Consider the following 13,683-nt stretch of genomic DNA (forward strand, 5'->3'; position numbering starts at 1 on the left):
TGTTTGCTCTCTCTATTCTATGAAACAAACATTTAACTTCCAACTATACAAATTCCAATGAATTATGAATCTAAAATGTTTTTCTCTCCACAGCTGCTGCCTGACTTGCTGAGTAGCTCCAGCAATTTGACTTTTTGTTTGCGATGTCGGGCATCTCCGTTTTTAATTTGTTTTTCCATTATTTTTCCAACCACAGCTCATTCTTACAGAAGTCAATCTACAATTTTCTTCACAAAGTCTGCATTAAATTCTATGCACAATTTGAGAATAAAAAAAGTCTAGTGTGGGGTGGAACTGTAGGCAGTAAAGGACCCGCCAGTGCCTGACAAGCCTTCACTCTGTGCATTACTCTGCAATGGATCAAATATGGATATAATTATCAAACACATCACAAGTGGGTTCACTGAAGATTTGTCGACTTCTCCATTAGCATTTCTGCTCCTAGTTTAAAAAAACCCAAAACAAATCTGCATAATATTTATATTTATAGAGAATTCCTTATCACATCAAAGTGGTATGAAACCCACACATTGCACGGTGCTTCATCATTATGCGTCATGCCATGAATCTTCTAAATCTTACCCCTGGTTTTCAGACTAATCATGTCCTGAGGCCTCATTGTGGAAACCACCCACTCAGAGCTCTCCTTAGTTCTCTTTTCATTCATGTCATTTTTAAATTGCTGCTGCCTACAACTCAACACAAATTCACTACCAGACTGAAGCATAGATTCTTCCCTACTGGAATCAGACACTTGAATGGATCACTGATAAGCTCAGGATGTATTCCCGATCTTCCAATCTACCTCATTGCAGCTATTGGACTTTTTTTTTAAATATCCACACAGCGGCAGTAACAGTGCTGCGATTGGTTTATTTTCTCTTTTGCATTACCTCATGTAATCATGTATCTGTATATTGTGGATGGTTCGATTGTAATCGTGTATAATCATTCTGTTTGCTGGATAGCACACAACAAAAAACAAAAAGCTTTTCACTGTACCTCGGTCGGTACATGTCACAATAAACTAAACTGAACTTTGGTATGATTGGTCTGGATAGTACTAAAAAACAATTTTTAATGCATCTCAGTACGCCTTACAATAATAAACAAATACCAATACCACTAGTTTCTTGATTAAAAGATAAAATCCAATGCATTAATCTTATACTGATGATTTTGATCGTCAGAGCATAGCAGGTGCTGGTTTACAACTGAGCTTATTTACAAAGGATTAAAAATAACTGATAGTGTTTTATACTGTCAAAAATAAAATCCATGATTATTCAAGGCTGTTGGAATATAATCTGCACAGGAAAAAAAGGAACTTTGGTCCACTGCGCCCACCTCACTATTTTTATTGGTGAAAATTATTTTTTTCATATTTCTAAAAGTAAAATCAAAATTTCTGTTCATCTTGTACCCAGGGCAAAATCATATGGAAAAATGTTTTTTTGAGGACCATTGTCAGGCGGACATAAGATGGCAGAAATTAAAATGTATAAAGACGGTTCCAGTGTGAGGAATGACAGCAGCATCACTCACAAACCCAAGGAAATCAACACTCATTCCAAAACCACACTGAGGTGATTCTGAAGAGGTGAGATGGAAATGGATGGCAACAAAGTCAGCAAAGTTGCATTGGTCCCCTGGTTGGGAGAAACAAAAATCAGGCTGGTTGGACTGAAGACCTCCTCCTGCTCTGAAAGACCTATATTGCCACCATGCAAAATGATTCCTATCAGATGGAACCCATAACGTCAACCCAAGGATTACACTGACACATTATGCTGTATACACTTACATGAATGTAATAAAAAGCTTACCGTAAGAATACCATGCCACAAGCCAACATCTTTCTTAAAATCCAATACATTTACAATGGTTTCCGCTGTTTAAGAAAGATAAGACTATCTCAGCTAAGGTAAAGCTTCTGAAGAGAACAAAATACAGAATATATTGCATTTCAAATTCAAATGTCACTTATTTATTACTTTCTCAAATTTTCAGCTCGTACCCATTGTTTTCTGAAGGGAGATATGCATCCGGACACTATTTAGTTTTTGTTGCGAATGTAATGGATGCTCGGAGTGGCATTACTCAATGCTGGTTTCTTTACAACCAGACGTACCTCAGTTCTTGTTCCATTGCTCCATGTGCATCCATTGGCAAATACAAACAAATGAATACTGAACAAAATATTAGCACAATTGCAATATGTTTTTACCTTGTTTCACTGGAATGAAGGCAGAGGCCATGTCTCAACCTCAGTACAAGGATGAACTGGGTCTGTGCAGCATACACATCAGTGGTGGCACAGTGATGCAGCACCAGAGACCCGGGTTCGATCCTGACTAATGGTGCTAACTGTATGGAGTTTGTACGTTCTCCCTGTGACCACGTGGGTTTTCCCCATGTGCTCCGGTTTCCTCCCACACTCCAGAGACGTGCAGGTTTGTAGGTTAATTGGCTTATAACCAAATAACCATATAACAATTACAGCACGGAAACAGGCCATCTCGGCCCTACAAGTCCGTGCCGAACAAATTTTTTTCCCCTTAGTCCCACCTGCCTGCACTCATACCATAACCCTCCATTCCCTTCTCATCCATATGCCTATCCAATTTATTTTTAAATGATACCAATGAACCTGCCTCCACCACTTCCACTGGGAGCTCATTCCACACCGCTACCACTCTCTGCGTAAAGAAGTTCCCCCTCATATTACCCTTAAACTTCTGTCCCTTAATTCTGAAGTCATGTCCTCTTGTTTGAATCTTCCCTATTCTCAAAGGGAAAAGCTTGTCCACATCAACTCTGTCTATCCCTCTCATCATTTTAAAGACCTCTATCAGGCCCCCCCTTAACCTTCTGCGCTCCAGAGAATAAAGACCTAACTTATTCAACCTATCTCTGTAACTTAGTTGTTGAAACCCAGGCAACATTCTAGTAAATTGGCTTCTGTAAATTGTCATGAGGATAGGTGTAGGATAGAACTAGTGTGCGGGGATCGCTGGTCGGGGTGGACTTGGTGGACCGAAGGACCTGTTTCCACGCTACATCTTGAAACTAAACTAAATTAGACATGAAGGAGAACAGTTTCTCTGTGTTTCGTTTCGTGATAATCTTGCAATTATATTTTGGAACAGCTTTTATGCAAATGTTTCTCTGAGATTCTATTGTGTTTCACTTCCTAGATGAAGTTTAGTAATGTATTAAAAAGCTTCTGAATACATCCATTGAGCATTCTAAATAGTCTAGTTTTTCCTGTTGTAGCATTCTGTATTACTGCTTGATTTCTATCATTCATTTTGAATAATTAACAATCATTTTGAAGGGTAATGATTTTAAAGAAAAAAATCAAAACATGTTCAAGGTTAGTGACTATATAACTTCCTTTCTCTATTAGCACACTATTATTTGTACAAAATCTAGACAGGAATTTGTATTCATTATCAATTATTGAGAAATAGCAATTTGGGTTTTGATTGATAAGGTGACTTGAAGGTGATAAAAATGGCTCTTTGGCCATCAATAGAATTCCAGTGGGCATTTACAGAAGCATCGACTACAAAAACACATTTCAAATGTGACAGTGTTATTGTCAATCAATTATTCAACATTCAATTGGCAAATTGTCATTGAAAATACTGTGGCACCAGACTGCTGTAAATATTGAATCAAGTTTAACTATAGAGGTAGTTGAGGCTGGGACTATCGCAATGTTTAAGAGACAGTTAGACACGGGAAGGACAGGTTTGGAGGGATATGGATCAAATGCTGGCAGGTGGGACTAGTGTAGTTGGGACATGTTGGCCAGGATTGGGCACGTTGGGCTGAAGAGTCTACAGTTTCCACGCTGCAACACTCTATGACTCCATCTATGACTAATAGAGACTTTAAAAGAAGCTGGGCACGATGTTGCAGCAAGTAGTGCTGCTGTTCTGTACCATGCCAACAACCTCCGTTCAAACCTAACTCCAGTGCTGCGTAGAATTTGCACATTATCCCTCTGGTAATGTAGATTTCTCCAGTCTACTCTGGTTTCTTCCCATATTTCAAGGACATGCTGGTAGATTTGTTGGCTAGTGTAAATTGGTAAATCTATGTAGATGGTAGAAGAAGATGTGGTTAAGCTGGAAAGGGTGCAGAGAAGATTTATGAGGGTGTTGCCAGGACTTGAGGGCCAGAGGTATAGGGAGAGGTTGAGCAGGCTGGGGCTTTATTCCTTAGAGCGCAGGAGTTATAGACGTGCATAAGATCATGAGAGAAATAGATAAGGTTAATGCACAGAGTCTTTTACTCAGAGTAGGGGCATCAAGAACCTGAGGACATCGGTTTGAGGTGGGTGGGGAAAGATTGAATAAGAAACATTTTTTTACACATTGGGTGGCTGGTATATGGAACGAGTTCTGGAGAAGGTAGTTGAGGCAGCCACTTTCACAACGTTTAAAAAACGCTTGGACAGGTACATGGATAGGATAGGTTTAGAGGTATATGGTCCCAACGCAGTCAGATGGGACTAGTTCAGATGAGGCTTGTTGGTCTGCGTGGGCAAGTTGGGCCAAAGGGCCTGTTTCCATGCTGTTCGAGTCCAGATTATATTAGATTAGATTCCTTTATTTGTCATTCAGACCTTTCGGTCTGACCGAAATGTTGTTGCTTGCAGTCATACATATAATAATAATAAACAACAAAACACACAATAAACACAAATTAATATCCACCACTAAGGACTAAGAATAAGGGTGTACTGTGGGAGGATAAGTTGGAATGGGACTGGTAATTATTCCGAGAGACAGTATAGGCTAGATGGGCTGAATATCCTACTTGTGTGTCATTGAAAATGAGAAAGGCACTCGAGAAACCACACAATTCAGCAACAGTGAATACTTCAACAAAGAACAATATTTTGTCTCAACCAGCAGCAACATTTTCAAAAGGAGTCATACAGCAAATCCTAATACTCTCATGTAAGTAGGGTGGTGATAGGGTGGGGAATAAGCTCTGATGAGAAAATATCTGGCTCAGATTTCCTATTAATTATTGACTAAAAATCAACTAGACCAGGTGCCAGTCAACAGCATATTCCCAACTTTCTAAATTGGACGAACTTATATAATTTCCTCCAGTCCTCACCCATTTTGGGCGGCACGGTGGTGCAGCGGTAGAGTTGCTGCTTTACAGCACCAGTTCAATCCTGACCACAAATGCTGTCGGTGTGGAGTTAGTACGTTCTCCCCGGTGGTGACTGTTTGGGTTTTCTCCGGGTGCTCCGGTTTCCTTCCACATTCCAAAGATGTGCAGGTCTGTGGGTTAATTGGCTTCTGTAAATCACCCTCAGTGTGCGGGAGGCAAAACTGGGATAGCATAGAACTAGGGTACGGGTGAGCAATGGTTGACATGGCATTGGTGGGCCGAAGGGCCTGTTTCAACGCTGGATCTCTAGACTTAACTAAACTAATATCCCAAAATTATCAACATACATTAAGGAATGGAAATTTTTCAATGAAAATTCACATTAGAAAAAGATAATGTGTGTATTTTAGCAATTTCAAGAGATTAAATAGATAAGAGAATGATTATGAATATCAATGCATTTGTTAATAGTTTGCAATTTATTCAGCTCATGACATTCTATACATTCTGGAATCAAGTGTAGGTTTCACTTGGCGTTTTATTCCCACCCTTATCATGCATTCTGGCCATCCCTTTCTATATAGGCATCAATTTACACTGCGGTACATTTTAGTGCAAGGTGTGGTGTCTCACCATCTTCAGAACAAAGTGGCACTGCAGTGAATGTCTTACTTGCTTTGAATAATCGGAAGAGGGAAATAAACGCTTACCTTCTGTGTAAGCACAAGCTTGAGTCAGGGCCTGACAATGGGTCAGCAGTGCAATCCTGGTCACGGTCACACCAAGTACACTGCCATCTTTACACGTCTTGTACTAAGAATAAAAAACAGAACAAAGATGGTGAGGGATTTGGGGATTGAGTGAGTGAGTGAGTGAGTGAGTGAGTGAGTGGGTGAGTGAGTGAGTGAGTGAGTGAGTGAGTGAGTGAGTGAGTGAGTGAGTGAGTGAGTGAGTGGGTGAGTGAGTGAGTGAGTGAGTGAGTGAGTGGGTCTGAGTGAGTGAGTGGGTGAGTGAGTGAGTGAGTGAGTGAGTGAGTGAGTGAGTGAGTGAGTGAGTGAGTGGTGAGTGGGTGAGTGAGTGAGTGAGTGAGTGAGTGAGTGGGTCTGAGTGAGGTGAGTGAGTGAGTGAGTGGGTGAGTGAGGTGAGTGAGTGAGTGAGTGAGTGAGTGGTGTGAGTGAGTGAGTGTGAGTGAGTGAGTGAGTGAGTGAGTGAGTGAGTGAGTGAGTGAGTGTGAGTGAGTGAGTGAGTGAGTGAGTGAGTGAGTGAGTGAGTGAGTGAGTGAGTGAGTGAGTGAGTGAGTGAGTGAGTGAGTGAGTGAGTGAGTGAGTGAGTGAGTGAGTGAGAGTGAGTGAGTGAGTGAGTGGGTGAGTGAGTGAGTGAGTGGGTGAGTGAGTGAGTGAGTGGGTGGGTAGGTGAGTGAGTGAGTGAGTGAGTGAGTGAGTGTGAGTGAGTGAGTGAGTGAGTGGTGAGTGAGTGAGTGAGTGAGTGAGTGAGTGAGTGGGTGAGTGACGTGAGTGAGTGGAGTGAGTGAGTGAGTGAGTGAGTGAGTGAGTGAGTGAGAGTGAGTGAGTGGGTGAGTGAGTGAGTGAGTGGGTGAGTGAGTGAGTGAGTGGGTGCGTGAGTGAGTGAGTGAGGGAGGGTGAGTGAGTGGATGGGGATGGGTGGGTGGGTTGGCCGCTCTGAGTGAGTGTGTCCAAGTGCGCAGCTGATTATTAAATAAAATGTAACAATATAGGCACAATTGGTTTTGGCACAGACATTCCTGGATGGTTTTGGCACAGACACTCCTGTGCTGTGCTGTGTAGGAAGGAACTGCAGATGCTGGTTTAAAATGAAAATAGATGCAAAATGCTAGAGTAACTCAGCATGTCAGACAGCATCTCTGGAGAAAAGGAATAGGTGACTTGTCAGAGTCGGTAGAAGGGTCTCGACCCGAAACATCACCTATTCCTTTTCTCCAGAGATGCTGTCTGACCCGACGAGCTACATCAGCTTTTTGTGTCTACCTGTGCCGTACTGTTCTATATTAAACCAACTTCGCCAATAAGTCCACTGAAGCATTTCAATCCACTGCTATACTTAAGCACTCTCTTGCTCCATTACTCGAAATATTTATTGTTAATATCTCGCTTAAAGAGAGAGAGATTTTGACTAAATTTACTTTTGCTATATAAATCAAACTGATTTTTTTTACCAAATGAATCCAAGAGCACTTAATAAAATTGCCCGCTACATTACAAGATGAATTAACCAAAATGACAATTTCTGTGCTCTTATATATTTATAATGCATTATCAGTCATTTCCATTCAGACAGATAACCAGCACAACAATCTCCTAATCCATGTCTCAATTTCCTCTGCACCTCTGTGAAGCTCTGCAGAATGTTTGTACATTTTAAAAATGCTTTCTAAGTCAATGTTAGTGTCACAGAAATATCAAGTGCGAATAGAGCAAAATACAGTACATTTAAAAGACTCAACACTAGTGATCACCCATATCTTGACTCCAAACCATGTTATGGTTCCAAAGGTGCAACAATTCTAAAAATAAAGAAGTCTGGCATATATTTGCTACTTCCCTATACATGAGAATAAAAGTGTACACCACTGCCTGAAGATGGAGTTACAGATGGAGCATCAGGACACCAGAAGCCTGTGGCAGGGGTTACGGATTGTAACCAACTACCGGAGCACCCCTTTCCTCATCCGCAAGTGCCAGCACCTCCCTAGCTGATGACCTGAACTCCTTTTACGCTCGTTTCGAGAGGGGCAACGCCACTCCAGGTCTGCCGACTATCGACAATACCGCCAGCGGGCTGGCTACCGAAGCTGAAGGGAGGAATGTGCACACATTCTCGCTGTCCGAGCACGACGTGAGGAGGGCTCTGACACGGGTGAACACGAGAAAAGCTGCAGGCCCCGATGGCATCTCGGGGCGAGTACTCAAGTCCTGTGCTACGCAGCTAGCTCCGATGCTCACTACATTATTCAACCTCTCTGGACAAGTCCGTGGACCCTGCCTGCTTCAAAAAATCCATCAAAAGTCATCACACGCCTCAGCACTCGTGAGTAAGGCAAGGCAGCGCCTTTACCACCTCAGGCAATTGAGGAAATTCAGAGTGTCTCCGAGGATCCTCCAGTGCTTCTACGCAGCGGCGGTGGAAAGCATCTTGTCCGGAAATATTACAATCTGGTTTGGGAATTGCTCTGCCCAGGACAAGAAGGCTCTGCAGAGAGTAGTGCGTTCAGCCAAACTCACTATGGGAACTTCACTCGTCCCCCTACAGGAACTATACAACAGGAGGTGCAACTCCAGAGCAAATAAAATCATGGGAGACCCCTTCCACCCCTGCAACGGACTGTTCCAGCTGCTACGGTCAGGCAAACGCCTCCGTTGCCAAGCGGTGAGATCGGAGAGGTTGAGAAGGAGTTTCTTCCCAGAGGCCATTTGGACTGTAAACGCCTATCTCACCAGGGACTAACTCTACTGAACGTTTTTCCTTCCATTATTTATTATGTAAAAGAATATGTGTGTTATGATTGTGTTTATAATTTGTTTGGTTGTTTGTCTTTTGCACAAAAGTCCGCGAGCATTGCCACTTTCATTTCACTGCACATCTCGTATGTGTATGTGACAAATAAACTTGACTTGACTTGAAATGAGCCCCTGCTGATCACCACATCTATTTTTTTCTCCTAATAACATCTCATGATCTTTCCACTGTGATACAATTTAGAACTGGACGCTTATCTGCCTGATGCAATTTCAATCTCATGATTACAAAGCTATTTCAGACCTGGAAATCAACCTAACTAATTATTCTACATAAAACTTGCAAGAGCGCAAGAATATAGGTAGCAGGATTAAACTATCAAGCACTTCAATCCTGCCCCACCATTTATCCCTCCATTCAGTCTATGTAATATTCTATCTATTATATTAGTCTATCTAATAACCATTTGCATGTACTCCAGCCTCATCTACAGTATTCACTGGTCCAGGCAAGGACTCCCATATATCAGTGAGATCAGAGACTCGGCGACCATTTTGCTGAACACCTCCGCTAAGTCCGCGTAAACCTACATAATCTCCCGGTTGCTAAACACTTTAACTCCTCCTCCCATGCTGACCTTTCTGTCCTGGGCCTCCTCTCTGTCAGAATGAGGCCCAGTGCAAATTGGAGGAACAGCACCTCATATATTCACTTGGGCAGCTTACAACCCTGCAGTATGAATATTGACTTCTCTAACTTCAAGTAACCCATGCTTTCTCTCTCTCTCCTTCCCTCCCTATCCTAATTCTATGACCAGTCTGACTGTCCTCCTGATAACATTTCATCTGCGTATGCTTTGTTGCAGCTACCAATGATCTATTCCCCATTTACCCCAGCTACCAATGATCTATTCCCCATTTACTCCAGCTACCAATGATCTATTCCCCATTTACCCCAGCTACCAATGATCTATTCCCCATTTACCCCAGCTAACAATGATCTATTCCCCATTTACCCCAGCTACCAATGATCTATTCTTCATTTTCCATGAGCTTCGTCCCCTTTGATATTTCGTTTTCACACCTTACCCTTCCACATCTCTGTGTCTCCCTCTCCCTTGACTGTGTGAATGTTACCCATTCCTTCTATCCAGAGATGCTGTCCGTCCCGCTGAGTTACTCCAGCATTTTGTGTCCATCTTCTATCTAATATTCACCCACCTCCACTTTAAATAATATCTATGATCCAGTTTCCCTCACCCACCAGGGCTGCCTTCGGATCGTACGTGCTTGAATAAGGTCACACCTCATTCTTCAGAACTCCACAGTACACAGGCCCAAACTGTTTAGCCTCTCCTGGTAGGACAACACTCTCATCCCAGGAATGACCCCGGTGAATCACCTTAGTAGTGGCTCCAATGTTGCCATATCAATTTTTAGGTAATGGGAATAAAAATGTATTCAATAGACAACAGACAATAGACAATAGGTGCAGGAGTAAGCCAGCACCGCCATTCAATGTGATCATGGCTGATCATCCCCAATCAGTACCCCGTTCCTGCCTTCTCCCTATATTCCCTGACTTCACTATCTTTAAGAGCCCTATCTAGCTCTCTCTTGAAAGTATCCAGAGAACCGGTCACCACCGCCCTCTGAGGCAGAGAATTCCACAGACTCACAACTCACAGACTCAATACTTGAGGTTCGACCTCACCACTAGGCCCCACCTATTTTTAAACTTCAACCTCTTTGTAAAGAAGGCCAAAATGTTGTTTGCCTTCTTGTTGGACCTTCCTGTTACAGTACTTCTTGCGATTCATGCTAAAACTCCTCGATCCTTCTTTACTTCATTACTTGCAATTTCTCTCTCCTTTTAGATAATAATCTGCCTTTTGTTTTCTCTTATCAAAGTGCAAGACCTCACACTCCCCATGTTAAACTCCGTTTGGCAGTCTTTTGCCAAACCCTATTGTGTCTTGGCTGTTAAATGTTAGTAGAAATTCTAGTTGCACATTTGGATACTCAATGCACTGCAGAATCACAGTATCCTTATCACAACATGCACTTCCACCTATTTTCAAATCATTGGCAAATTTAGAAACCTAGCATTCTGTTCCTCCACCAGACCCTTCATGTAAATAGTGAACAATAGCAGGCCCAGTTCCTGCATTATTCCACAAGTTATCTTCTTCCAGTTTGAAAAGGACCCCTTCATTGCTACTCTCTGTTTCATAGAAACATAGATATAGAAACATAGGAAATAGTTACAAGAGTAGGCCATTCGGCTCTTCAAGCCAGCACCGCCATTCAATATGATCATGGCTGATCATCCAGAATCAGTACCCCGTTCCTGTTCTCTCTCCCCAGATCCCTTGATTCATCAGATTCACAACTCTCTAGCTGAAAAAGTTTCCTCTGAGACAGCCAGATTACAATACATTCTAGTACCTCTGATACCATAGGCTTTTTATTATGTACCAACCTACTAAGTGGCACTTTGTCAAATACCTCTTTGGAAATCAAAAAGCACTACCTCGACTAGTTCCCCTCTGTCAACTCTCCCTGCTACGTCCTCAAAGAATTTGAGCAAATTTGTCAAATAAGTTTTATCGTTTATAAAATCATGTCGACCAGGTTTAATTATATTTATCTTTCCTGAATAATTAGCTATTTCCTCTTTAATTATTAACTCTAGCAATTCTTTGATTATTGACGCTAGCATCTTGCCAATAAAAGTTGTTAAACTGCCCGACCTGTTGTTCCCCGACTTCCACCTTTTTCTTAAACAAAGGATCCACATTGATTGTGTAGGAAAGAACTGCAGATGCTGGTTTAAATCAACGAGAGACACAAAATGCTAGAGTAACTCAGCGGGACAGGCAGCATCTCTGGAGAGAAGGTATGGGCGACGTCTCAGAAGAAGAGTCTCAATTTGAAACGTCACCCATTCCTTCTCTCCAGAGTTGCAGCCTCTGCCTTTGTGTCTATCTTCAATTCATATTGATTGTTGGCCAATCCTCTGGTTCTGAGTTTAGCAAATCTTGATAAATTTAAACCAATGAGTCCATTATCTCTGCAGCCACTTCCTTTAAGACCCTGGTGTGTAGTACATTGGGTCATGGTGGCTTGTCTGCCTGTAGTCCTCTGAGTGCCTCCAATACATTTTACAACCCAGCTTACAACCCAATGGTATGTATATCGACCTCTCTAACTTCAAGTAACCCTTGTTTTCCTCTCTCTCCATCCTTCCCCATATCCTAGTTTTCTGACCAGTCTGACTGTCTTCCCATTACATTTCCTTTGTTGTCATCTTCACCCTAGCTAACAATGATTTATTCTGCATGTTCCTGGAGCTACTTCCCCTTTGATGTCTCATTTTCACACCTTAACATTCCATACCTCTGTGTCTCCCTCTCCTTTCACTCTCAGTCTGAAGAAGGTTCTCGACCCAAAACGTCACCCATTCTTTCCATCCAGAGATGCTGCCTGTCCTGTTGAATTACTTCAGCATTTTGTTTCTCAGTGGAAACCAACATCTGTAGTTCCTTCCTACACATACTTTATCCCTTATAATAGATTATTTTTGTAAATTCTACCATGTTACTTAAAATCAGCCCCATATGATATCTTAGAGATATTAGCTATGCCTTCCAGAGTGAGGAAAGATACAAAAGTTGTATTCAACATATCTGCTGTTTCATTGCTTGCTGTTCAGAACTGCTGTGGATTTGGGAGGAACAGCAGCAGCAGATTAGCAAGAGATACGACTGATTGGCTCTAGCCAAAGTGGGAGGAGAGAAGTGAGTCAGTGTGGGAAAACAGTTGAAAACTGAGGAATTTGCTTTGTAAATTGGTAAATCAGGCAATTTATCAGTCAATTTAAGCAAGACGGCTCTTAGCGAGCGGCAGTGAGGGAAGTGCCCTGTGAGTAAAGTGTGAGTCTTTGGCTCGAGAGTCTTCGGCGAGGAGACCACGCAATACGCTTGAGAGGTAGAGACGAAAGAAGGAGATGTCAGGCAAGCTGATTCAGTGTGATGCTTGCAGTATGTGGGAGGTCAAGGACACCGCTGGTGCCTCTGGCTGCTACAAATGCGAAAAGTGCATCCAGGTAGAGCTCCTGAAGGGCCGTGTTGGGGAACTGGAGAAGCAAGTGGATGACCTCCGGTTCGTACCAGAAACGGAGTCGTTCCTCGACAAGTCCTACAGTACGATTGTTACACCTAAGGTACTGGAAGAGAGAAGGTGGGAGACAGTGAGAAAGGGAGGGAAGCATGGAATGCCAACGTCCCCGGGTGGTGTACCTCTTGTAAACGGGTTCATCCGCTTAGAAGCTGTTGGGACAGAAGACGTGAGTGGCGGACTGGCTTGCGATGCGAATAGGGCTGTTGAGCCAAAACCAAAAAGGCCTAAGGCAGGCAAGGCCATTGTAGTGGGAGACTCCATTGTGAGAGGTACGGACAGGGGTTTCTGCGGCAACAGATGGGATGCGAGGATGGTGTGCTGCCTTCCCGGTGCCAGGATCCAGGATGTCACGGACAGAGTGCAGAAAATCCTCAAGGGCGAAGGTGAACATCCGGAAGTGGTAGTGCATGTCGGCACAAACGATGTCGGAAAGAAGGGGATGAATATTCTGCAGCGTGACTTTAGAGAGCTCGGAAAAATGTTGAAAAGCAGGACCTCCAGGGTTGTTATCTCCGGTTTGCTTCCAGTTCCCCGTGCTGGCGAGAGCAGGAACAGGGAGATACGGGACCTGAACGTGTGGCTGAGGAACTGGTGCACGGGGCAGGGATTTAGATTCTTAGATCACTGGGATCTGTTTTGGGGTAAGGGGGAACCGTACAAAAGGGACGGATTGCATCTTAACAGGTGGGGGACCAGCATTCTGGCAGGCAGGTTTGCCACTGCTACACGGGTGGCTTTAAACTGAATAAGGGGGGTGGGGTGTCGAATGGGATAGTGGAGGATGGAGTTAAAGGGAAAGGGTTTCTTAAATGTGTGAGTGTAGAGACCGAGGGGTGTAAAATGAGGGTGGAAGCAATAGGTAGCAAGG

At 43.0% G+C, this 13,683-nt stretch overlaps 1 protein-coding gene across 5 annotated transcripts in view; it reads right to left on the reverse strand.

Annotated features, from left to right (window-relative positions):
• Positions 1-13,683, reverse strand: part of LOC129714836 (disco-interacting protein 2 homolog C) — a 540,592-nt gene that overhangs the window by 127,042 nt on the left and 399,867 nt on the right. For all 5 annotated transcript variants that reach the window (XM_055664689.1, XM_055664698.1, XM_055664678.1 and 2 more), the window contains 2 exons: positions 5,850-5,952; positions 1,827-1,891 (listed from right to left, as the gene is read on the reverse strand). In XM_055664689.1, the coding sequence (XP_055520664.1) occupies positions 1,827-1,891; positions 5,850-5,952 (168 nt within the window). The remainder of the gene's footprint in view (positions 1-1,826; positions 1,892-5,849; positions 5,953-13,683) is intronic.

Source organism: Leucoraja erinacea, chromosome 2 (genome assembly GCF_028641065.1).
Source record: "Leucoraja erinacea ecotype New England chromosome 2, Leri_hhj_1, whole genome shotgun sequence".
Classification (NCBI taxonomy): Eukaryota; Metazoa; Chordata; class Chondrichthyes; order Rajiformes; family Rajidae; genus Leucoraja; species Leucoraja erinaceus.